The sequence below is a fragment of the Thamnophis elegans genome, chromosome 3, assembly GCF_009769535.1.
Source record: "Thamnophis elegans isolate rThaEle1 chromosome 3, rThaEle1.pri, whole genome shotgun sequence".
Classification (NCBI taxonomy): Eukaryota; Metazoa; Chordata; class Lepidosauria; order Squamata; family Colubridae; genus Thamnophis; species Thamnophis elegans.
This window is the reverse complement of record NC_045543.1, coordinates 11,516,134-11,540,675: the sequence shown is the minus strand read 5'-3', so window position 1 is coordinate 11,540,675 and position 24,542 is coordinate 11,516,134. Positions and strand designations below refer to the sequence as shown.

The following is a 24,542-nucleotide window of genomic DNA, read 5'->3' as shown; positions in this document are numbered from 1 at the left end:
CCTCTCGGGGATAGGAAGAACCCCCCCCCTCCCTGCTTGTCTGAGAAGGTGCTCTTGACTTTCAGCCCCCGCGGCCTTTGATCCCGCGGGGCCTCGGCGGAGGCGGGGCCGGGAGCACTGCCACCCGAGCGAGGTCAGGCGGGGCGGGCCGCAGCCGGGATCTGAGCCGCAAAAAAAGTGAGCGAAACTTTTTCCTCCCACCAGTGCGCATGCCCAAGGGTGGGGAAGGCGAGCGGGCGCGGGGTGGGGGGGGGAGGAAGAGGGAGGGAGTCCGGCAGGCAGGGGATTGAAATAAGGAGGCGGCCGAGGGAAGGGATCCGCTCAGTCGGCGCTCGCGTGCTCAGAGGCGTCTTCTCTCTCGCCTCGCTTCGCCTGGTCCTGGCGGGGGGGCACAGCGACCTCTTCGGCACCTGGTCCCGACCCTTTCTCCCTCCCTTCCTTCCCGCCCGCCTGGCCCTTGGATCTTCTGCCCAAGCGGGGCAGCTCCACAGTTGAGTTCCAGGAAGATCTTTGCACTGTCTGCGAACCCGGGGATCAAAGATCAAGATTAGGTAAATATACATCCAGACGATCACATCCTCTCCCACGCACCCCACCCCATCCCCTCCGGCCCATCTACTGGGGAATTGAGCGCAGCGCATCTCTAACCGGCCGCTTTGCGGGTTGAGTCTCCCCTCCCCGATCCCGTGGTCGGGATGCTCTGATCTTGCAGCTTGGGAGGACGGCGGCGGCGCCCCCGTTGAGCGGCCACCGAGGCAGCAGGCGTCCCATACAGCCCTTTCTCCTGCTCCGGCTTTCGGTTCCGCGTTCTCCTCCCGAGCCCTTCTCATTCTTGAGATCAATGGGGTTTGCTCTCCAAAAATGGCGGGGATGGGGGGGGAGGGATGGAGAGAAGGAATGACCCCCCCCCCCCCCCACAAGGGAAACTTGCAGGGAAAGTACCGCGGAGTGCGTTAGGCTTGGCCTTTGCAGTTCTCCAGCAGGGGAGAAGGGGTGGGAAAGGCGCAAAGAGTGAGCGCTGATCCAAGCCCGGCGCTCTCTTTGGAAGGCGCCCGGTTGCCAGAAGCTCGTCCCTTGAGATTGGTCTCGTATCTTTCGGCCTCTCTGGGTGGTTTTCCTGGTTTGCAGAACTAGAGTCGCTCGCAGCCAGGCGGTTTTTGCTCCCGAAATATGCCGCCTGGTGTTGGAGGCGCCCCAGAAGGAGAACGCAAAAGATTTTTCCCGGGTTCTTTCGAGTTGCTTTGAATGCCCAGCAGGGAGAAGGCTGGCCATTCCTTCCTTCCTTCCCTGACCAAATGGGATGGGCGATTTTTTAGCCAGGCACCCCACATTCTGTCCGGTTGTCTAGGAGGGGGGTGAAGCAGGAGGAGGCCGGACCCTAAAAATCTGAGAGCGAGATAACTTTCGAAATATCTGCGAGGGGACTTCCCGGTGTACACCAAACGGGGTTACGGGCCAGAGGGCTGGCGTGGTGAGTTTGTTATTCGCGGATCTGGGTTTGCAAAAGGTTAAGGTGAGAATTGCTCCGGTTTCGGCACGCTTATTTAGACCGTCCTAAGTTTTAAGCCCACCTTGATCTTGTTTGCCGGTGAGAGGACCGGGAGTCTATTGAGAATTTCTTTGCAATAAGAGGGCCAGTGCTTGGTTTAACGTCTCCACAGTGGGTCTCACCCACCAAGAGGGCTCGAGTTCTGGTATTTATAAGATTTTTTTTTCTGCCCGGTGGTGGTGATGATGATGATGTTGATGATGATGATTGCTCTCCAGTCTACCTAGCAAAGGCTTGATTTTGCTAGGCCTGAACGAATCAGAGATGTCGGAATGTCAGATCTGCGGAGCTGAAAAGCTAGGCCTTCCGTTTAGCCGGTAGCACGCTTAAAAACCGGTCAGCTCGCCTATGGGAGGCTTCCGACTTGACTTTGGGCTACTCCGACAGGTACCTGTGCCCTTCGTGGGCCCGAATCCAAAGCAGGTGCATCCTCGGTACGCCTTAAATCTTCGCCCTGTCGCTTCTCGTGCTCTTCTGCGTCTCCCTTAGTTTGGAAACGGTTACGGCTCGGGCTCGGTTTGCAAATGAAGATTGTAATACGGGCGAGGACTCTTTCAAACGGGCCAGAATGTGTCTGTGGCTTCGCGGAGGAATGAAAACTCGCGTGGGCACATGAGGAAAAAGATGGGCGGGCACCCCCGCACGTTGGCTCTGCGATTTCCCTTCCTTCGGTTTTGAACTGTTTTTCCCTCCGATGGCTCCGTCCGTTACCGCCCTCTCGATCAGAAATGCCCTTGTGCAGCGACGCTTCCAATTGTCCGACCGTTTCTTCCAAAGTTGCTTTTACCCCGAACCTCTCCGAGGCCAAGGCCGATAAAAGTGACCCTCTGAATAAGCAGAAGGGGGCGAGGCTGTTGATGGAAAACTTCTGATTTCATCGACGAAATATAGTCCACCGCGCGTGTAAGATGAATAAAAGCAAATTAGCCCTTTGGATTTCTAACCGTGTGTAAATTCGACTGTCCCACCTCGATTCCGACGAACGAACGAACGAACGGGATCCGGGTGATTCGAGTCGAAAGGTGGAAATAAAGACTTTGCGGAGGTTGACTGGCTTAATTTTGCTGCCTTTCCTTGGTCTCTTCGCAAATTCCCCTGATTGCGCTTAGGGGAAGCCAGGCTACGGGCCTTGTGGTCGGAACCCATCGCGCTGCCCGTTGCCTTCCCGGGGGCTTTTGGAGAGCAGCTCGGTTCGCCTTGGAGACTAAGCTCAGCGCCCTTTCCTTTCGGAGGAAATGGGAGCAGGTTTCGGGTAGACTGCAGAGAGAGAGAGAGAGAGAGAGAGAGAGAGAGAGAGAGAGAGAGGGAGGGAGGGAGGGAGGGAGGGAGGGAGGGAGGGAGGGAGGGAGAGGGAGAGGGAGAGAGGGTGTGTGTGTGTGTGTGTGTGTGTGTGTGTGTAGGCACTGAGACAGCGCACCTCTTCTCAAATGGGAAAAAGGTCGGGAGATGCTGCCGACGGGTTCCGTCTGGTAGCCTTTCTCAGACAAGTGGCCTTTTCGAGATGCGGTGCGAGATTCCCACATAGTCTCCTCCTCACCAGGTTTACTCACAAGTAGATCTAAACTGATCTGAAATTTGGGCTTCTTCCCCTTGGCTCCCATTTCTCAGCTGCTGCAAAAGCTGCTTAAAAAAAAACGGCTTTCAGGAAAACTCCAGGAGGGTTTTTTTTTTTTTAAGCAAACAGGCGAACAGGGAAAAGAACCGCTCTCTCCCTCGCACTCTCTCAACTTTCTTTGGGAGGCCCCAGGGGAACGAAAGAAAAACGAAACAAAACCGCAACCCCATGTTCAGGAATGGGGCTTCCCTGAAGATGAGGTTGAATTCGTTACCCCCACTCGTTTACTTTGAAGAGAGGTGCATTTTTCGCTGCTAGGCGGGCCTTGGAGAGAAAGTCAGCAAAATCAGGTCGATCAACGAAAACTTTTAGGAACTTAAACACAGGGGGTGTGTGTGTGTGTATGGGCTACTTTTATAAGTGGCGCTGCCCGCTTAGTAATTACACCCACCATTTCTAGGTCCAAGTTCCCCTCACTTAAAATAATTTCCATTTCGGCTGTTTTTTTTTTTTTGTTGTTTTTTTTTTAATGAAAATGGATGTTCCTCCGCTTTGGGAAAACTTATATTTCTTGTTCACTTATTTTCTCTCCCTCCCTCCCTCCCCCTCTCTTTTACGCAGCCCCCACCCCCACAGGCGTAGACACGCGTGTCCTGGTCAGGTTTCGAATGGCTCTTCCCCTCTCTTGGCTTTCGCCTCCTGTCCCAATTGGCGACTCCTCCAAAAGGAGGCCTTCAGATTTTCGAGGCCCTTGCCTATTTCCCGCGTGGAGAATAAACTTTCTCTCCGCGTGTTTGTGATGTCTAGGAGGGAAAGAGCGCGCCCTCCCCCTCGTTTCGCAGCTACTTGTTCGGGAGCGACCTTCCAACAACGAATTGGGAGGGTTGGGGCCCGGCAGTTTGCACCGGGGAGCTGAGGGCGAGGTGAGGGCGCTGTCGGACTGGACGCGCGCTGAAGGCTTTATCCGACTCGAGGGAGGGAGCCAGCCAGCCAGCCAGCCAGCCTTGCCCCTTCCCGGCTGAGCTCCGGAAAGGTAAGACTGCGGAGCCGTTGGACTCCTTCCAGCCGTTGCTCCGGCCGCTCAATTAACTCCTCCACGCTCAATTAGAGTCATCCCTGTCTTCCTTTGAAATGATCCACTTCTTTCCCTTCCTCGCAAAAGGCGCACGCTACGGGTTGGAACGCCGGCGGGCCGACCACGCCGATTCCCTTTCCTCTTTGGCTTCCCAAAGGCAGGTTAGGGGCTCGGCTCGATTTCCTTCTGGGCAGCCCGAAGCCCGTGAGACACCCTCCCCCCAAAAAACCACCCCCCGCTGCTGCTTGTTCAGTCAGCCCCGCTGGAAAGGCAGGGAGCCAAGCACAGAGGAGCTGCGGCTCTTCGAAACCCGCAGTGGATCCGCGCAGGTTGCTTAAAAGGGGCGGAGACCCAGCCCCGAGGAGCTTACATCTGCTGTTGAAGCTGGCGGATGCCCCACAAGGAAGGGAAAACCTCGGGTAGCAACTTAAACGCCCGCAGTTGTCATTATCTGACAAGGCGAATAAACGATCGGTCACTGCCTCTGTCTGCTGCCGGAGCGTGGCGCCAACAAAGTGGCGATCGAAACAACGCTGGTACAACCGAAATTACTTGCCTGGAGCTTAACGGTAAATCCCTGGCCTTATTTTTACTGGCAGGTAAGTATGGAGCTGGGTGTGATCCCACACTTCCCTAGGATTTTTTTTTTTTTTGGGGGGGGGACTTCAGTATTCTGCCAATTACCTCCACTAGACCGATTAGATCGCACAGACTAGGCCTCCTCCGAATTCCATCAGCCGGCCAGTGTCGACTGGCGACTACTTGGAGGAGGGCCTTCTCTGTGGCTGCTCCGACCCTCTGGAACGAACTCCCCGTGGAGATTCGAACCCTCACCACCCTCCAGGCCTTCCGCAAAGCCCTCAAAACCTGGCTATTCCGGCAGGCCTGGGGCTAAAGAGCTTCTGCCCCCCCTTCTCGAATGGTATGGTTGTTGTGTGTTTTTAAATTGTGTATTGTTTGTTTGTCTTTTATCCCCTGTTTGTACCTCCTTTCCCTTGACTGAGTTGTGAGCCGCCCTGAGTCCCCTTTGGGGAAAAGGGCGGCATATAGCAATAGCAGTAGACTTATATACCGCTTCATAGGCCTTTCAGGCCTCTCTAAGCGGTTTACAGAGAGTCAGCATATCGCCCCCAACAATCTGGGTCCTCATTTTACCCACCTCGGAAGGATGGAAGGCTGAGTCAACCCTGAGCCGGTGAGATTTGAACCGCTGACCTGCTGATCTAGCAGTAGCCTGCAGTGCTGCATTTAACCACTGCGCCACCTTGGCTCTTAAATGAAATAAATCCTAAATCCTATTCTCCCGCCCTCACTTTAATTTTTTTTTTTGGGGGGGGGGGGAGATGTGGCCGTATTCTGGCTACCCACATAGCGAAAGTGTTTCGGCGAATGGATAAAGTCACTTGCCCCTCTTCCCTTCCCAACATTTGAATCGCGTATGCCTCGAGCGCCAAATGGAGATAGATGCGCGAAGTGGGGAGGGGGCTTTCTACTGTTTCCCACCCCTTTCGCCTCCAGGGGAACGCGCTGTACGCGCTGTCGCTTCTCTCTCAATGGACCGGATCAGCAAATCTATTCTGTTCAGGTGGAACCGGTTGAGAATAAGGAGGATTTGTTCGAGGTTTCTCTGTGGGTCCAGGTTTGCATCGGCGAAGGCCTGCTTGGCTGTACCCACTTTGGGAACCCACCACGCGCGTGGATCGTTGGAACTGTAGAGAGAGAAAAAACAGATCCCCATCCTGCAGGAGCAGCAGCCGAAACTCGCTCTTGCAGAGGGGAGTAGGAAAAGAAGGACCCCCCCCCCCGGTTCGGGCGGGAGTGGGGATTATTAGTTAGGAGACGCGGAAGGGTTCCCCCTTCAACGACCGGCCTGTTTTACCCGCAGACCTGCACCTCGGAAACAGATCGCGGAGGCTGCGATGGGGAAGCGGATTCCTTTAACTTTTAATCGATTTATATGCCGCCCAATCCCGTAAGACTCCGGGCGGTTTACAGAAAAAAGTTAATATCAGGAGATTAAAATAAGAAAACCCTTCTATCCCTGATAGAAGAGCAGGCCAGAAGGGCTTGGTGGGTTCTTCCTTCGTTTCTCCCAAATTCCTTACATTCTGAAGACACCTCCCTTTCTGTCCTGGAGGAGGACCCCTTTTATTTTCTGTCCCAGTGCTTTTTGCGGGCAGCTTAACACCCCAGGTGTCTCCCCAGAGAAGGAGTAAAACCAGGGGTGAAATTCAGCAGGTTCTGACCAGTTCTGGAGAACCAATAGGGGAAATTTTGAGTAGTTCGGTGAACCGGCAAATACCACCTCTGGCTGGCCCCAGAGTGGGGAGGGAACGGGGATTTTGCAGTATCCTTTCCCCTGCCACGCCTACCAAGTCACGCCCACAGAACCGGTAGTAAAAATAATTGAATTTCACCACTGAGTAAAAGGCTGCTTCGGGAATTCCTCCCTGGCGGACTAGCTCAGTGACGGGAGAACAGAGCTTCGTCCCGAAGTCGTGGTCTGATTTACTGTGAGTTTGGGCTGCTTAGCATGTTGTATGAATCCACTTCGGGTACAAAGAACTTAAACGCCCACTGGCTGAAAGGTGCGGGAGCATCCAGAGCGCATCACTTAGCAAGCGTGCATGGCCTTAATCTAAACCACTGTCTAACTGAGATAAGAATGCTTAGGGGAATTGGGAGTGACGCAGTGGGCGCAAGGGGAGCTCCTGTTCTTCGTAACTCCCAGCAACCCCCTTTTGCTGGGAGTTGCAGTTCAGCGATATTTGAAGGGCCACCAATCTCCACTTCCCTAATTATTTTTAAAAATTTCTGGCGCTGCCACCCGATTCTCTGGAATTTTGCTAGCACGTGTTTATTTTTTCCCAGAGCAGGTTTGCATGTCCGTGGTTGACAATTACAAGGAAGGCACAAATTAGCCGGTTCCATTGCAGCTCGGCCTGTTGTGCCAACCCAGCTCATGTGATGAGTTTATGATTCAGGCTGTCCTTCCAAAAAATTGGGTTAATTGAGCAAACCTTTATGGGTCAGTTAACCATGGATATGGCATGTCATGGGAATGCAGTCAGTTTGCTAAGCCCATTCCCTTAAAGCAAAACCAGAAGGAAGAAGGATGACTTTTGGAGAATGTTTTCCAGCCCAACAGGCGGAAGGGTAGCTATTCTGCAGGGGGGGGGGACCAGCTTGTAGCTCCCAGGAGGGGTGCCTATGTGCCAGCCACATCCATTTTCTCCAAGCATTTTCCAAGCTTGTGGGCAATGCTGCCTAGCAGTCGAAGCAGATAATGGGTCAGTGGGACCGAACGGTAATAGAATTGCATCCACGGGGCCAACCAGAACTCTGAAAGGAGGAACCAACTTGCTTTAATTCGCTCAAACTCCCTCTCAATGCTTTCTCTCCATCTTCTCAACCAAAAAGGAACTTGAGGCCTGTTTGAATTTAAAAGTGAAAGCTGCAGACTTGGGCAGGATTCAGCGCATCCGGAAAGTAGATAGCTATCTTTCCCCACTCATCCCACCCCCCCACGAAAAAAAAAAGTCTTCAGTTGTCCCAGCAGCCTTTGTGCTTTCCTCAAAGTGGTGGGACTTAACCTGGGCAAAAAATGGCAACGCGAGAAGGGAGAAAGAAATCGCTCCCTTTCCAGATGCTTGCAGCGCAGATGTTACAATACAGCTGTAACCAACTGCAACTTATCTGGGCTAAGCTCCAAATGCAGACAAGCCCTTTCTTGGCAGTTTCTGTTCTAGAAAGTGCTTAAGGTATGCTTAAGCGTGCCTAGGACAAAGATGCAAATAGGCTGTAACCTAACATTGATCTACACAACATCCTATTGTGTAATTCATATAGAGACCTCTGTTCTTCAGTATGAGAGACTTATACCCCCTTTTGGGGGGGGGGGCAGAAATGTGGGAAATATTTTAAAGAAATATTCATTCTCACCAAACTAATATTCATAACAATATTATCAAGTAAGCTGATCAGAGTGTAGCTGTGTTGGCCAGGCGGTGTTTTATCCATTATGAAGTTTAACCATGGCTTATTCAATTACATCAATGTTTTGGATTGACAGTGAATGGGTCATTCTGGGTCAGAATGGTACTGTCTAGGTGGATTTTCCACCACATCTTAGAAGCCTGATCAAAACCAGAGTGTAAGTGGTCTAAAAATCACCCATCAAACTTAGTAGTGAAATTACATTTTCCGTCTAAATATCCACCAATCCAGGTAGTTCGTTTTTAGGAATAAAGTGTAAAAAGTGATTCGACTCCCTCAATCTTCTGTATCCCAATTTCTGGGAACGGGCACTTCAGATGGCATTGAAGGATAACTCCTAGTATGCCTCAGAATTGGCCATCCAGGTGAGACTGATGGGAATTATCTTCAGGCAGTCTCCCAAAACTAATTATCTTCCCTTTGAATGGGTCGCATAGAAAATACAGTACAATCAGTTTGGGATATCTGATCGCAACCTTAAAACTGGACAGTGAAGGAAGGGGGGGGGGTGTTGGGTGGGGTAATCCCGAGGCAAGGGAGTCTTGGCTAAGCAAATTATGGCTATAGAGATGTAATCAGAGTGAGAGATTGGTACAACGGTGAAGCTGTACTTTTGATACAGTAGTGCAAAAACATTTCGGTGCAAAATTTCCAGCAAGAATGTACACTTTTACACTAAGGTTGATTTTGCAGAGTTCAAATGGGGCGAAATTAAGTCAGGGTGGATGGCTTCAATGACTGTTTAATGGCCCTTCTAATATTAAGAATATTTAGGAGAGGGGCCACAATCTTAACTTTCCTTTTACTCCTATTTTCAATTTTGTTGGCTTGGTTACCCACTCTAGAGTAGCCTGCAGTCTGTATGTCCCCCGTTTATTCCTTTATTCCTTTATTCCTTTATTCCTTTATTCCTTTATTTATTTATTTATTTATTTATTTATTTATTTATTTATTTATTTATTCATTCATTCATTCATTCATTCATTCATTCATTCATTCATTCATTCATTCATTCAACAAATCGATCAAGTAGTCTGCTCAGGCTTGGTTTTTTTGGATGCTTTTTTTTAGCGACCCGTGTGTTTAATTTTTTTTTTTGAGAGGATTTTGCTTTTTTCCCTTTGAGCGTAATGGGAATAGTAAGGGGCTGCAAACCCCCAGATTCGTTTCCTTAAAAAAAAAAAGGAGAAGCAAATATCTTGCTGATAAAGATCTGTTGGCGACATGAAACAGCATTTAAAGGTGTAGGTGACACTGAAATAAAAGAAACAGCTGGCTCTGTGTCAGAAAAGTGCGGGGATGGGGGAAGGAGTGTTGATTGCTCTCCCCCCCCCCCCCGTGGCTTTGATGTCCTAACAGAGTCCCTGACGCTGCTTCTACCTCGGGGTATAACAGAGAAAGAGAAATCTACCGATTTGGATTCCAGTCAGCAAATCTGTAGCCATGGCCCGAATAAGCTCTTCCTCACCCACCCACCCACCCACCCACCCTTCCTTCCTTCCTTCCTTCCTTCCTTCCTTCCTTCCTTCCTTCCTTCCTTCCTTCCTTCTTTCTTTCTTTTCCTTTCTTTTCTTTTCTTTTCTTTCAACTAAACTGCTTTTATAGCACCCAAAAGCTTTCTTGCCACACCGGAACTTCCTTTCCCTTTCGGCTTAAAAAAAATCGGTTGAAAGGAATTTCTCTAATTTCTCCTCCTGCGCCTCTTCGGGTTTTAAAAGCAGGGTTCAAACTCGGAGCCCTGGGATTAAAATTGGATGGAATCCCGAGATCGGTTCCTCCGTTTCCCGAAGTCGAGCGAACTTCCGTAAGCACCTTGTCAGTTGGAAATAAAGTTGTCCTAACGTCGGGTTAATCTGACTGTAAGTGTAGCGCGTTATTGAGGGGCTTTCTCCCCCCTCCGAAACAAAATTTCACTGGGTTTGGTCACTTCATTAAATAGAGCGGCGATCTGAATTCCTTTTTGAAAGGAGCCAAAGGTTTATACACGTGTTTAAATAACCTAACGACTCTTAAGGAAAGGGAATTGGGCGGGTAAACAACTATGCGATATAGATTTTGATTCAGGGACGATTGAAGTAAAGAGGAGCCGTGTCTGGTTTTTATTTATTTTTATTTTGTTTTATTTTGGCTGACTTTTCTTTTTCTTTGGAATTAACACTTTCCGGATTCGCCTAAGGATCACGCGTTCGGACGAAAAATCTCCCATTGCTGCGATTCTAGTTGCCACACGAAATCTTAAGTAGTCCACGGATAATTTCTTGGAGCCTAAATAGTGTTTGCTCTCGAACCAAATAAACACAGGAATAAACCTGGGAATTCCCAAATAACCGTTTGTTGCTGTATATTCCTAAATGCGTGCACCAGCAGGGCAATCTTAAAAGCAATGTAGGGTTTTTTTTTTTGGACTATCGGTTGCTCGCCTGCTTCCTGGGCTACTAAGATCTGAGCTCCCGAAATCCGATCAAACGCCAAACCCGGTGTCGTTCTCCACCCCCTCTTCCCCATCCCCTGCCAGATTGAAAAGAAAGGATTCCATAATGGCTTTCTGAAAAATGAAGAGAAAGAGAATAAATACTCACGACTGTCCGGCTCTCAAATAGTTAACAGAGGCGGGAGGGGGTGGTGGTGAAGGAGGAATCTGGCTTACTAATGCGCGTTCATGTGCTATAATCGAAGGCTACTCTGAATTTATCCAATTAGAAAAGGCAGATCTTGGCGAAATGTCACATTCGCTTATTCTGGGTCAACGCGATGGAATTCTAGCATTCACGTCTCTCTCTCTCTCTCTCTCTCTCTCTCTCTCTCTCTCTCTCTCTCTCTCTCTCTCTCTCTCTCTCTCTCTCTCTCTCCCTCCCTCCCTCCCTCCCTCCCTCCCTCCCTCCCTCCCTCCCTCCCTCCCTCTCCCTCCCCCCTCCCCCCCTCTCTCTGAGGCCGATCCTTATCTCGGGACTGGGCAACGCTTCGGCCAGCCTTGAGGCCACAGAGACCCCTACTCTGTCCCCGGATAACTCTCAAGTCATCCTTGTAAGCTTGCCTCCTTGTTCTCCTTTTGAAACGTTGTCTATGTATCTTTACTTTATTTTTATTTATTTTATTTTGTCCACATGCGCGAGGTAACAGGTATTAGTATATAGACCTGGACATTATCACACGACATTGGTACAAATAGATGGATATAAATAAGTGTAACATGGCCATGGACACATGAAACGAGTACATATCAATGGGGACAGTAGGACGGGGGCGGTAGGCACGCTGGTGCCCTTATGCATGCCCCCTTTACGGATCTCTTAAGAAACGTGTGGGGTTAAGGGGTTTCAATTGTGCTTCAATGGGGTTGAGGGATGCTAATCGTGATTCAATGGAGTCTACCCTTTCTTGTAGGACATGGGCATTGCCTAGTTCTGGTTTGCATGATGGGCAGAGAAGTGGGAGTGCAAAATGGGAGGATGGGAGTGAGGCTTCTTGGCTGCCTATGTGACGTCCTAAGCCCCATTGGGAAAACGGGGACACTAAAAAAGTGGGAGGAGTTATATCCTCCCCTCTCCCCAGAAAATCCCTGCTATCCAGTTTATCTCCAGGCCAACGGATAGTCGCCTTCAGCCCCTTATCAGGGAAAAGCTACGCTTAGATTTTCTTCTACCTAAAGCGAACCCGGTTTATAGCTCGCTCTATTAGTTCAAGAAGCGAACTCAGGACCCGCTGCCAAAATTGCGAGATCGGAATCTCACTGGCTGCAGCTGCCGCTCTCTTGGTGCCAAAGGACCGTCCTGTACCTCGGCAGGCGGTCATCCGTAAGGTCTTCCGTAGCAGGCAAAGGATCCAATCTCCGGGGAAAGATCCTGACTGTGTGCCGAGCCGAGATTGCAGGGCAAGGTTTTAGCTGAGGCGAAAGAATGGTGTGTGTGTGTGTGTGTATTTGTAGGTAGGTAGGTAGGTAGGTAGGTAGGTAGGTAGGTAGGTAGGTAGGTAGGTAGGTAGGTAGGTAGGTAGATAGATAGATAGATAGATGGATAGATGGATAGATGGATAGATATAGATGGATAGATATGGATGGATAGATATGGATGGATAGATATAGATAGATATAGATAGATATGGATAGATATGGAGAGATAGATAGAGAGATATGGAGAGATAGATAGAGAGATATGGAGAGATAGATAGAGAGATAGATAGAGAGATAGATAGAGAGATAGAGAGATAGAGAGATAGAGAGATAGAGAGATAGAGATAGAGATAGAGATAGAGATAGAGATAGAGATAGAGATAGAGATAGAGATAGAGATAGAGATGATAGAGATAGAGATAGAGATGATAGAGATAGAGATAGAGATGATAGAGATAGAGATGATAGAGATAGAGATAGAGATAGAGATGATAGAGATAGAGATAGAGATAGAGATAGAGATGATAGAGATAGAGATGATAGAGATAGAGATAGAGATGATAGAGATAGAGATAGAGATAGAGATAGAGATAGAGATAGAGATGATAGAGATAGAGATAGAGATAGAGAAAACAAACCAGGCCCAAGCTCAGTTCAATCTGAGATCTGTGGGTCTGCTTTGTTTCGTTAAATACGGTATTTCCCACCTCTGCTATTTCTTTTTCAAACGGGACTGCCTCCCCCAGGTACAACCTTAAAGCGTGTTCATTTTGGCTGGTTTTGCAGTCGTGTGAACGGGCTTCTCCGTCTTTCTTTGCCACCAGGGGTTATTTGAGAAAGAAGGGGAGACCATGTTCAACCCTCTTCGCGTGTCTGTGCCGTCATAGCTTATTTAACCGGAAAGCACAGACGGTTCCAGGCTGGTCGCTTTATTCTCAGCCTAGAATGAACTGCAGGTGGCTGATGGATTACAACTCCCAGAACTGCTGGTTAGGGGCTTGAATGCGAAGATCTCATCAAGGAAGGCTCCGCCTTTGGAGGAGACTGGCTTTTCTCTTTCCTATTTCCTTGGAAGGGAATGGTAAATTAGCGTCGTTCAAATCGGTGCCAGTTTTATCACTGGCTGACTCCAAACGTGTTGCAATCCTTTTGCTTCCTGAGATGTTCTCGAGATGTTGGTAACAATTGCTACTCACCTGCCTTCTATTGAGGACTTGTATACTGCACAAGTCAAAAAGAGGGCTGAGATAATACCTACAGACCCCTTACATCCTGGACATAAATTGTTTCAACTTCTACCCTCCAAACGACACTATAGGGCACTGCACACCAGAACAACTGGACACAAGGAATTTTTTTCCAGAATGCCATCACTCTGCTAAACAACTAATTCCTACAACACTATCAAATGATTGTATTACTATTATTCTTCACATCCTTCCTAGTACCCATCTCTTCCCACTTATGACTATAAGCATGTTGCTTGTATCTTTACAATTTGTATTGTTTTATTTGTTGCCTAGTATGGTTTGATTGCTTATTAGTAACCTATGACCATCACTAAGTGTTGTAACTTAAGATTCTTGAGGAATGTATTTTATTTTTCTTTATGTACACTGAGAGCATAGGCACCAAAGACAAATTCCTTGTGTGTCCAATCACACTTGGCCAATAAAGAATTCTATTCTATTCTATTCTATTCTATTCTATTCTATTCACAGTAGTTTCCTGAACTTGAGGCTTCAGAACTTGCTCAGTCCTCCTGAGTTTTCGGCTTGCCATTCCTCACCTCTGATTTAAGATGGGGTTGAAAAACTTGGCTTGAAATAAAGTCCCCCCCCTCTCCATCCTACCACTAAAGGTTTAGCCTGAACTCAGATTCAATTTCTGGAGACTTCAATCCCAGTGATTTTGCATACAGGTAAAAGATTGGCCTTTGTTGTTTTCCAGATCCCCCCCCCTCATCAAGGGGATCTCCTAGTGGTGTCTCATCCAAGATTTAACCGGATCCTCTTCTTTCATAACTGACAGGAAGAAGAGAGAAGATATATGGGCAGTGAGAAAGGAAAGGAAAGGCAAGGCGAGAGGCTGGGTGTTATTTTCTCCCACTAGAAATCCTTTATCTATGGACTAAATTTGTGGCTCATAGCAGAAACAGCTGGCAATAGATCTCATTAAATTCCAAGGCCTTGTTTCATTGCGGACTAGGTCAGAAAGGAATATCACCGATTTGATTAGTACCCCATAGTGGAGGAAAGCAGAAGGGAAATGACAGCATGGGATACGAGCTTTGAAAACCCTTTCTGAAGGAAATTGGAGGTGAAAGTTGAAATATGGTGATGGGAGGGAGAGAAAAGAGACGAGGAAGCTACTTAAAGTGAAGGGCCATCCAGGTGTTTGGGGGAGCACCAGTCTTGATTTCCATGACTGCAGATTGCAGCCTGCCTTCGTTGGGCTCCAGAAAAACTGAAAGGCAACTGGACTTCGGTTCTCTCCCCCCCCCCCCCCCCCCGCTTTGAAAATGTTTTTATTTTCATCCAGGAAGCTTCTTCAGTTAACTGTTTGAAGCTTCTTCTTGTTGTTGTTTTTTATTAGTTTTGTATGCCGCCCACTCCTGAAGGATGAGAAACAAAATGTTTTCAAAGGAAAAAGACAAAGCTCTGTTGTCTTTTCGGGGGGAAAAAACCACCTTTGGGAGAACTATGACTTGGGTGATTGAGGATCTCCTGGGGGAAGGGGAGAAAAGAATGCCCAGGAGTTGTGCCACATTGTTCAAAATGCAAGAGGTTTGCTTACCTGCTCAAAGTGCGAGATCATTCCCATTCGCTGTGTCTGGGGGCCTGAGAGCCAATGGAAAAAAAGACCTGTGAGGCTCTGCATTGCCTAAAAATGGCACAAAAAATAAAGTGACTTCATGGTTCACATGAAGCCGCTTTTATTTTTAAAGTGGCTTCATTTTCACTCTCTATTCTGGTACTGTTGGGTAAAGGAGCAGTCTTGGTTTTGTTATGCTGCTAGGTTCCTGTTATGCAATTTAGGGGAAATAAATCTGGGGTGCAGGTGAACATCACCCAGCCCCCTTTTCTAAGGAAATAAATGACAAGGGGTGTGCCTAGTCTGCTCACCCTGAGTTGACAAACCAGGTGTGTGCCTGTCTAAATTTGCCAAAGGTAAGCTTTTTATTAAATATCCCAAAGACCAGTGGTGGGTTTCAAAAATTGTTCGAACCTACTCTGTGGGTGTGGCCTCCTTTGTGGGAGTGGCTTGCCGCCCATGTGACCGGATGGGAGTGGCTTGCCGCTCACGTGACCGGATATGAAGATGCCGACGACACTTGTCAAAACCACCTTAAATTACCTCACACACAGCACTGGCATGCATAAGAATATGATGTAAACTTGTTTTTTAAAAGGCATCTTTGGTTTGCGTTAAAACAACTTCAACACATGCAATGTTCTGATTGCACCACAAACGCAGTAGTCATCCTTACCTTTCACAGAGGCACTGAGTTTTATAAATAGGAGCATGATAGTGTAGAATAATCATATCCAAGGACCAGTGGTGGGTTTCAAAAATTTTGGGAACCTCTTCTGTAGGTGTGGCCTGCTTTCCGGGTCCACTGGTGGAACCTCTTCTAACCGGTTCGGTAGATTTGACGAACCGGTTCTACCGAATAGGTGCGAACTGGTAGGAACCCACCTCTGCCAAAGACCCACTGAAGGTGCTTTGCTTTTTCCATGAAACTCAATGCCTCCTAGTTGTTGTGACAAAGGCAGTAAAGGAAGCTTTCAGCTGGAAGTTGCATCTCTGCTGTTCAGGCAGAATCTCCTCACTGGCTTGTATGTTTCCATCCACTCCTCCTTCTTTCAAAGTATATAAAAGTGAGGGGTACAACAAGCGTAACCTCCAGCTTTAACACAACGTGGTGTGTGTGTGTGTGTGTGTGTGTGTGTGTGTGTGTGTGCATGCACATCCTCAGTGTTGACTCCTGGCAGCTGTCTGGATTAATCCCTGCAATTTTCTTAGCAAGATTTCCTAAGTGGTTTGCCTTGCTTGCATCCTAGGGGTTGAAGGAGAATGACCTGCTCAAGGTCACCTACCCAGCTGGCTTTGTGTCTCAGGCCAAAGTAAAACTCACAATCGCCCCGTTTCTAACCCAGTGCATTTACCACTATACCAAACTTACTCTCACATTTTGGGATAGGAGTTAACTAATAGGAGTTAACTAATAAGGGTACTGACACACCTTTGTCTTTCTTTAGCAGTTGACAACTTTGTCATTCTGGTTCTGCCCTGGAAGCCTTATCCTCTGCCTGGGAACATATAATGTAAATTTCTTTTCTCGTCAACCCAACAGTCCCTGGGTTAAGAATGAGTTCTGATCCTAAGTCTGTCTTTAACTCAGATTTGTATGTAAGTGGGAACTCATACTTACCAGCAAGTTACCTATTACTCCTCCCTTCAATGAGGTTCCCTCAATGAACCATGCATTGTGTTTTCATGAGCCACTGTATTTAAAAAAACATGCAGCTTTAGCAGTTCCTAAAAACTATGAGAGGCTTCAGTAGTTTGTCGGCTCAAGGAAGGAGGAAACTTTGTACCATTTTTAGCAATAAGCTAAAGTTGTTTTTAAGTATGGATTGTAAGTCGGGACTTCTTAACCTGGGGACTGTCTATATTGCATTCTATTTCTTGTCCTTTTATAACACAGTGAATCAAATCGAGGTTTTGATATATAATGTAGCTATCCTTCCCTTGATGTCTCCAGGATACCAAGGTCTATCATACTGGGGCAAAGTTCAGAAAGTTTCACCCAGAATTGTACATTGTGATGTTTTGTTGTACGAAGCAAAGAAGATGATGTGGACAGAAGCTCTAGACGAAGCGGTAGCTGAATCTTATTATTCCACATTGCCATCAGGAAGAAGATGAGCTAATGGTTCCACCACAAATGCGCGAACAACAAAAGCGTGCCTGACTAAACCGCGGTGTCTAAAGCGCGGTGACAAAACCGCGCGACGAATGAGCGACTAATTAGCCCTAAAGCGCGCTGACAAAAGCGTGCCGACAGAAGCGCGCTGTAACGTAACCCTAACCCTAACCCTAACCCTAACCCTAACCCTAACCCTAACCCTAACCCTAACCCTAACCCTAACCCTAACCCTAACCCTAAACCTAAACCTAACCCTAACCCTAACCCTAACCCTAACCCTAACCCTAACCCTAAACCTAAACCTAAACCTAACCCTAACCCTAAACCTAACTGTAAATCTTACCTTAAATGAAATCGCGCTTCTGTTGGCGTGCTGTTGTCGGCGCGCTGTTGAAATCGCGGTTTTAGCGCCGCGGTGTTGTTGGCGCGCTTATGACGTTCGCGCTTTTGACGGGTCACGGAGCTAATGGCCAGGCCTCAGAAGGAAAAGAGAGGCTTTTGTTGTTGCACTTCAGGATTTCTAATAGTGGTTTAAGATTTCCTAGTGGTTAGGCTACCCAGTTTCGTATTTATTGTGAAGGCAGAGCTGTTAAAAACAATCTGTTAGGGAAGTTGCATTGTGAAATGAGACTGATGCTGAAGCTTATAATTGATGCTGTACTTATAATTCAGTATCTTCACATTCTCTTATCATTATGCTATGTCTGTTCTTCTTGGTTCAGTGTCTTTGAGTCCTCTTATTTCTCTTCAGGATAATTATGTTAAATTAAACAGCTGCCTTGTTCCACACTTCATTGACGGAGCCCATTTTATATTTCTCCCCTATCCTTCCTTCCTTTCTTTCTTGCAGGCACTTGCCTTCTCTTTCAGACTTCTCTGCCATTATGGGGAGCAAGACCTTGCCTGCCCCAGTACCCATCCACCCTTCCCTGCAGCTGACCAATTACTCCTTTCTGCAAGCCTTCAATGGCCTCCCGGCTGTGCCTTCAGACCACCTGCCCAATCTCTACGGTTTCAGTGCCCTCCATGCTGTTCACCTTCACCAATGGACTTTGGGCTACCCTGCCATGCAGCTGCCCCGCTCGTCTTTCTCCAAAGTGCCTGGTGTGGCTAGCCTAGTGGACGCCAGATTCCAGTTGCCTGCTTTCCCGTTGTTCCCGCACGTCATCCATCCCAAGCACGAAGCCGCAAACGTGCCGCTCAAGGCCAAGCCTAGATTTGATTTTGCAAACCTTGCTGTGGCTGCCACCCAAGAAGATCACTCAAAACTCGGACAGATAGACAGCCAAGGCTCTTCTGCAGGCTTGGGCCCATTTCTCGAAGTGACCAAACTTTCCCCCGAGAAGAAACCCACCCGTGGGAGGCTACCCTCCAAAACCAAGAAGGAGTTTGTGTGCAAATTCTGTGGCAGACACTTCACCAAGTCCTACAACCTTTTGATTCATGAAAGAACCCATACAGACGAGCGGCCATACACATGCGACATTTGTCACAAGGCTTTCAGAAGGCAAGATCACCTGAGAGATCACAGGTAACTGAATATGTTTATTTAACGAAACTCGGGTTTATTATAAAGGATTTCAGGGTGCATTGTTCAGAAAAAGTTATCATAATACTGCTTGTTTGGGTTGTATTGGAAATATAAATCACACTGCCATGAATATATTCATTTAAGTGATGGGTATCCTTTTTTTTTTGCAGATAATGTTATACTGACGATATAGGACTTGAACATTTGCAACAATTCTTTTTTTTTTTTTAGATTCAGATTTAGTTTATTTGTATGCCACCCTTCTCCGGGAGGGACTCAGGGCGGCGAACAACTCAAAAGGGGAAAAGGGAATTGAAAGGGAATTTAATTGAAAGCTCAGAAAAATGAATATCTCTCATAGGCACTGATGCAGCCATGCAGTTCTAGAAACTGCTTTTCATGGACTTATGTTCCCATTCAACTTGAAGGAAATGTTACTTCATTTAATTCAAAATGGGGTCAACTAGATTGGTACTTCGGGATGCTCCTCATTTTCCTGAGTGGAGGCTGTGGACATTCATATCCTTCTCTGGTGGCATCACTGATAACTTGATATGTCCCAATTTCACCTGACTTGCTATTATCATGCAGAAAATGGTAATGATCTTTGTTAAAGATCTCTCACATTAACGGTGTGTATCCATGTCGCAGTGGTTAGAATGCAGTACTGCAGGCTACTTCTGCTAACTGCCAGCTGCCAGCAGTTTGGCAGTTCGATTCTCACTGGCTCAAAGTTGACTCAGCCTTCCCTCTTTCTGATGTCAATAAAATGAGGACCCAGATTGTTGGGGGAAAGAGGTTGACTCTGTAAAACCATTTAAAGGGGGCTGTAAAGCACTGTGAAGTGGGATATAAGTCTAAGTGCTATTGCTAACTCCATGAGCCCAAAGTCCATATTCTCCTTTGACAAGATGCCCAGGGATTGAATCTGAGTGCTTCCCCTTATTTTGCAAATCCATTGTTGATTGCCAATGCTTCTTAATTTGAGCATTGATGACTATTTGATGATGACCGTTTGATGACTGAAATGATGATCATTTCAGACTTCTATGCCAGCTTTCTCCATACTCATGCCTGCTCGATATCTCCTTGCTTACTTTAAAATGTTATGCTGTTTGAGTATTTTAAGGATTGTAGTTGAACGTATCTGGAGGATACGGTTTCAGAGTAAACCTCACTGAATTTTCAGCTATTTATACTTATGGAATAAATATGGAGATGATCTTGTTTTTTAAGAACAAGTTGGAATCACAACAAAGAAACAATTTTATTAGTAAAAATCCTATTATGCGTTTATTACTGTGTGGGAGAAACACTCTGTGCTTCTCTAGGTTTTGCTGAAATACAACTCTCATTGGTCCAGGCAGCTAAAGTTCAGCAACATCGGGAAGAGTGCAGGTTTCTCATTCTGGAATGGGGTTTGGATCATAGGTTTCAGAGATTTATCTCTGGCAACTTTAATTTACTAACTAGGCATACATATGCCTAGTAACTTACACCAGGCAGAACAGATACCATATGAATACCAATGGCAAAGCTAATCAAAACTGAATCTTCTGTAGGTAAAGAGTATACTTTTAACTGTGTCCTCCCTTAAATAATTACCAATCCAAAGTATAACTGCATATTTCATATAAAGACCCTCCGAATGTATCGTATTAAACCTGTTTCTTAGAGGTAAGTTCCAAGAATGTAAAGAGGAGAAGCTAATTAATTACCGGAGCTACAATCTTAGTTCCATTTAAATCCTTGGATTTAAAGGCAGAGGGGGGAAAAAAAGAAAGAAAGATTAGCTCAGTTATGGCGAACCTTTTTTGGCTTGTGTGCCAAAAGCAGGGGGTCGTGTGCAGGTGTGCCACACCCATAATGCTATGCACATGACCCCAGCACGCATGCGTTCATGACCAGTGCTTCCCCCTGTTTTTGGCGTGCTTTTTTCACCCTCCCCAGGCTCCGGAGGCTCTATAGGAGCCTGGGGAGGGCAGAAACAGCCCCCCGCCCCCCCCCAGAGGCCCTCTGGAGGCTTCAGGAGCTTCCCTGAAGGCTCTGGAGTGCGAAAAACCAGTGCTATGGGCAAACTGGACTTCCGGTTTCCTCGTAGGGCCAGTTTTAGCCCTCCGGACCCTTCAGGGGCCTTCAGGAGGCTTCCCTGAAGGCTCTGGAGGGCAAAAAATGAACCTACGAGCAAACTGGAAGTGACTTCTGGTTTTTCCGTAGGGCAGTTTTTTGTCCTTCAGAACCTTCAGGAGGCTTCCCTTCCCTCCTGAAGGCTCCTGGACGCTCCGGAGGGCTAAAACTACAAACAAATTGGAAGTCCGTTCCTGAATTTCCGGTTTGCCTGTAGGGCCGGTTTTTCGCGCTCCGGAGGTTTCCTTGAAGCTTCCAGAGGGTGAAAAATGCCCTCAAAAGCAGGGCGAAGTCAGCTGGCCAGCGCGCCCATGATCACTGGCCAGCTGACAGGGCAAGGCCTCGCGTGCCCTGAAAAATGGCTCGACATGCCACCTGTGGCACGTGTGCCATAGGTTCGCCATCACGGGATTAGATATATTGGTTTCAAGACAGTGCAGATCAGGTGTTTGCTTTGAATTTAAACTCTTGTTTAGAGAGTATGTAGGATGCGGTGGCTCAGTGGCTAAGACCCTGAGCTTGTCGATCAGAAAGGTTGGCAGTTCAGTGGTTCAAATCCTAGTGCCGTGTACTTGTTCCAGTTTCTGCCAATCTAGCAGTTCAAAAGCATGTAAAAATGCAAGTAGAAAAAATAGGAACCACTTTTGGTGGGACGTTAACAGTGTTCTGTGCGCCTTCAGCATTTAGTCATGCCAGTCACATGACCACAGAGCTGTCTTTTGACAGTTCTGGTTCTTCGGCTTTGAAACAAAGATGACCACTGCCCCCTAGAGTCAGGAACGATCAGCTCATATGTGCAAGAGGAACCTTTATCTTTTAGAGAGGGTATCACTATTCTCTCTCTCCCCCACCCCAAGTTTTTAAAATTATTTTTTTACCTTATGGTCTGCTCTAAATAATAGTTCTCAACAGTCCAATCAATGCGCTCGGCTTCAAACCACTAAGTTTGGTAATCTAATGCCAAAACTGGATACAATTTCTGATTACAAAATCAACATTTCCCCCCAAGAGACTTTATGTAGCTTTTTGGGTACTTGCCGTTGACATGTACACAAATAGAAAAAAAACATTAAATTTTATTGTAATGCTTCTTCATTTGGTATGTATTTCCATATTTTTACTGGTATGATAAATACATGTCTACTCAACACACTTAAATCAGTTTCAAAGTGTATCATTGGATTATGAAAACTATACTAAAATCTAATAGAAAATTCTCAGCATGCTAATAAAATCAATAAATAAACCATTATACCAGTAGTTAAGCCAATTGCAACCACTTTAAAGTTGTGGACACAGGCCTGTAATATTGTGTGAAGCTCCTTTGTGAATTATCTTTTTTCATTGTTCATTCTAGTTTTATGACGTCTGGGCTTTTTCAACAATTGATGATTTATGTCTGTCTTATATTTGAATAGGGGAGGCCAAGTGAATGTTAAAGAATTTAGAAAAATAATTAGGAACCTATAAATAATTAGGATCCTTTGGTTATTTGATTTATAGATTATCATACTACTATGACAATGTAATTTTAGAATTATTTTCAATGTTAGAGATGGGAAATAAGAAAGGCTTCTAAATTGTTTCCTGCAGGGCAACAGCAATTTTGAGACACAGATTTAAAGATAGCAGAAGTGTTAAAAAAAAATTTATGATTAAAATTGGAGACCTTACTTGGTCACTTTTAAACAACTAAATTTTAAACAACTAAAAAAAAGTTTGAATGTTTGGATCCTTCTCTTTTGTATCCAAAAGTCTAGTTATAAATTAAGGCTACTCTGTTTAACCTGCTAAAGTCCAGATAACCACCAGATGACTTACCAAGATATTCTTAACTCTTTGCTGCTATCTGAGGTTTTTTTCAACCTAGATATGCTAATCCTAATAGAAAGAGGACAGTACTATGTGTTTAGAATTTAATCCTTTCCACTTTTCACTACTAAACACAATGGGAGTTGAAAACATGATTTCAGAATTGTCTGAAAACATTAGGACATACTAATACACAGCCCCTATATAAATTCCACTGATGGTATTAACATAGAACTGGATGTTAAACTTTCTAATTCAATTATTTTTGGGGATTGTGGGTTCTTTGATTTTTGTATTATCCTATCCAATTCAAAGAGATGCTCTAAAGATATCTTTTTTGTGTTCATTTTTGGATGGAACTTCATTCTGATATTAACAAAAATGTTGCATGGCCATTTTAGTACTTGCTTGAGTTCTTACAGAGTGGGCCAGGGAGAGCCAATGGTGATGCCTATGATGACATGATCACAAAAAGTGCTGCAGCATATGCCCTTGAGTTAGGTATCCTGATACGAGCTCTTAATCATGGCAGTTGCATCATGACATAATCCGTGACCCGACAAATGCGCGAACGACAAAAGCGCACCGACAAAACCGCGGCGCTAAAACCGCGATGTCAAAAGCGCGCCGACAACAGCGCGCCGACAGAAGCGCAATTTAAGTTAGGGTAAGGTTTAGGTTTAGGGTTAGGTTTAGGGTTAGGTTTAGGGTTAGGGTTAGGGTTAGGGTTAGGTTTAGGGTTAGGTTTAGGGTTAGGTTTAGGGTTAGGTTTAGGGTTAGGTTTAGGGTTAGGTTTAGGGTTAGGTTTAGGGTTAGGTTTAGGGTTAGGGTTAGGGTTACAGCGCGCTTCTGTCAGCGCGCTGTTGTCGGCGTGCTTCAGCGCTCATTTGTCGGCGTGTTTTTGTCACCGCGGTTTTGTCACCGCGGTTTAGTCAGGCGCGCTTTTGTCATTCGCGCATTTGTGGGTGAACCGACATAATCATGTATGCAAAAGAGCCAAGGTGGCGCAGTGGTTAAATGCAGCACTGCAGGCTACTGCTAGATCAGCAGGTCAGCGGTTCAAATCTCACCGGCTCAGGGTTGACTCAGCCTTCCATCCTTCCGAGGTGGGTAAAATGAGGACCCAGATTGTTGGGGGCAATATGCTGACTCTCTGTAAACCGCTTAGAGAGGCCTGAAAGGCCTATGAAGCGGTATATAAGTCTACTGCTATTGCTATTGCTATTGCTATTGTGTGGTGGCGCAGTGGTTAGAATGCAGTATTGCAGGCTGACTCTACGCACTGCCAGGAGTTCGATCTTGACCGGTTCAAGGTTGACGCAGCCTTCCATCCTTCTGAGGTCAGTAAAATGAGGACCCAGATTGTTGGGGGCAATAGGCTGGCTCTGTAAACCACTTAGAGAAGACTGTAAAGCCCTGTGAAGTGGTATACAAGTCTAAGAGCTATTGCTAAAAGTGCCACTGTTTAAACCAGTGTTTCTAAACTGGCTGAGGAATTCTGAGAGGTGATGCCCCCACACCTTAAAGTTGCTTAGGTTGAGAAACTTTGGTCTAAACAGTAAATCGTAGCAGGATCAACATTAGTTTTGCATCCAAATCCAGAGTGATTACAGGTTTCTTCCGTTGAACAAAACTCCCTTTAATTTTTTTCCTCCAGCAAATGTTTGTACTCCAGCAAGTTGAAACAGAATTGTATTTTCCTGGAGAGTTAAACATCCATTAAAAAAAAACCTTTTTCTCTCTTTCTCTTATTTTCTCTTCTCTCCAGATATATCCACTCAAAAGAAAAACCTTTTAAGTGTCAAGAATGCGGAAAAGGATTTTGCCAATCCAGGACTCTGGCTGTTCACAAGACGCTACACACACAAGTAAAGGAACTCAGACCTTCCAAAATGAAATGCTAAAGATTTTAACCCCAACGAACTTCATCTCTCCACTTCACTCTACATTTTAGATCAAATTCTTCACAGAGACAATGGGGAACACTCAACGTCGTTAATTTAATACTTAAAAAAAGATACATGAAGAGAACCCACAACTCAACATGCACAAACACGCAGTCAGCCTTTCCAAAA

General features: G+C 46.4%; 1 protein-coding gene across 1 annotated transcript in view; it reads left to right on the top strand.

Moving 5' to 3' along the window:
• Positions 1-337: 337 nt before the first annotated feature.
• Positions 338-24,542, top strand: part of OSR1 (odd-skipped related transcription factor 1) — a 24,974-nt gene continuing 769 nt past the window's right edge. Inside the window, exons 1-3 of the mRNA XM_032213721.1 lie at positions 338-551; positions 17,848-18,528; positions 24,236-24,542. The exon at positions 24,236-24,542 is cut by the window's right edge and continues 769 nt beyond it. Coding sequence (XP_032069612.1) covers positions 17,882-18,528; positions 24,236-24,371 — 783 coding nt within the window. The 5' untranslated portion in view covers positions 338-551; positions 17,848-17,881 and the 3' untranslated portion in view covers positions 24,372-24,542. The remainder of the gene's footprint in view (positions 552-17,847; positions 18,529-24,235) is intronic.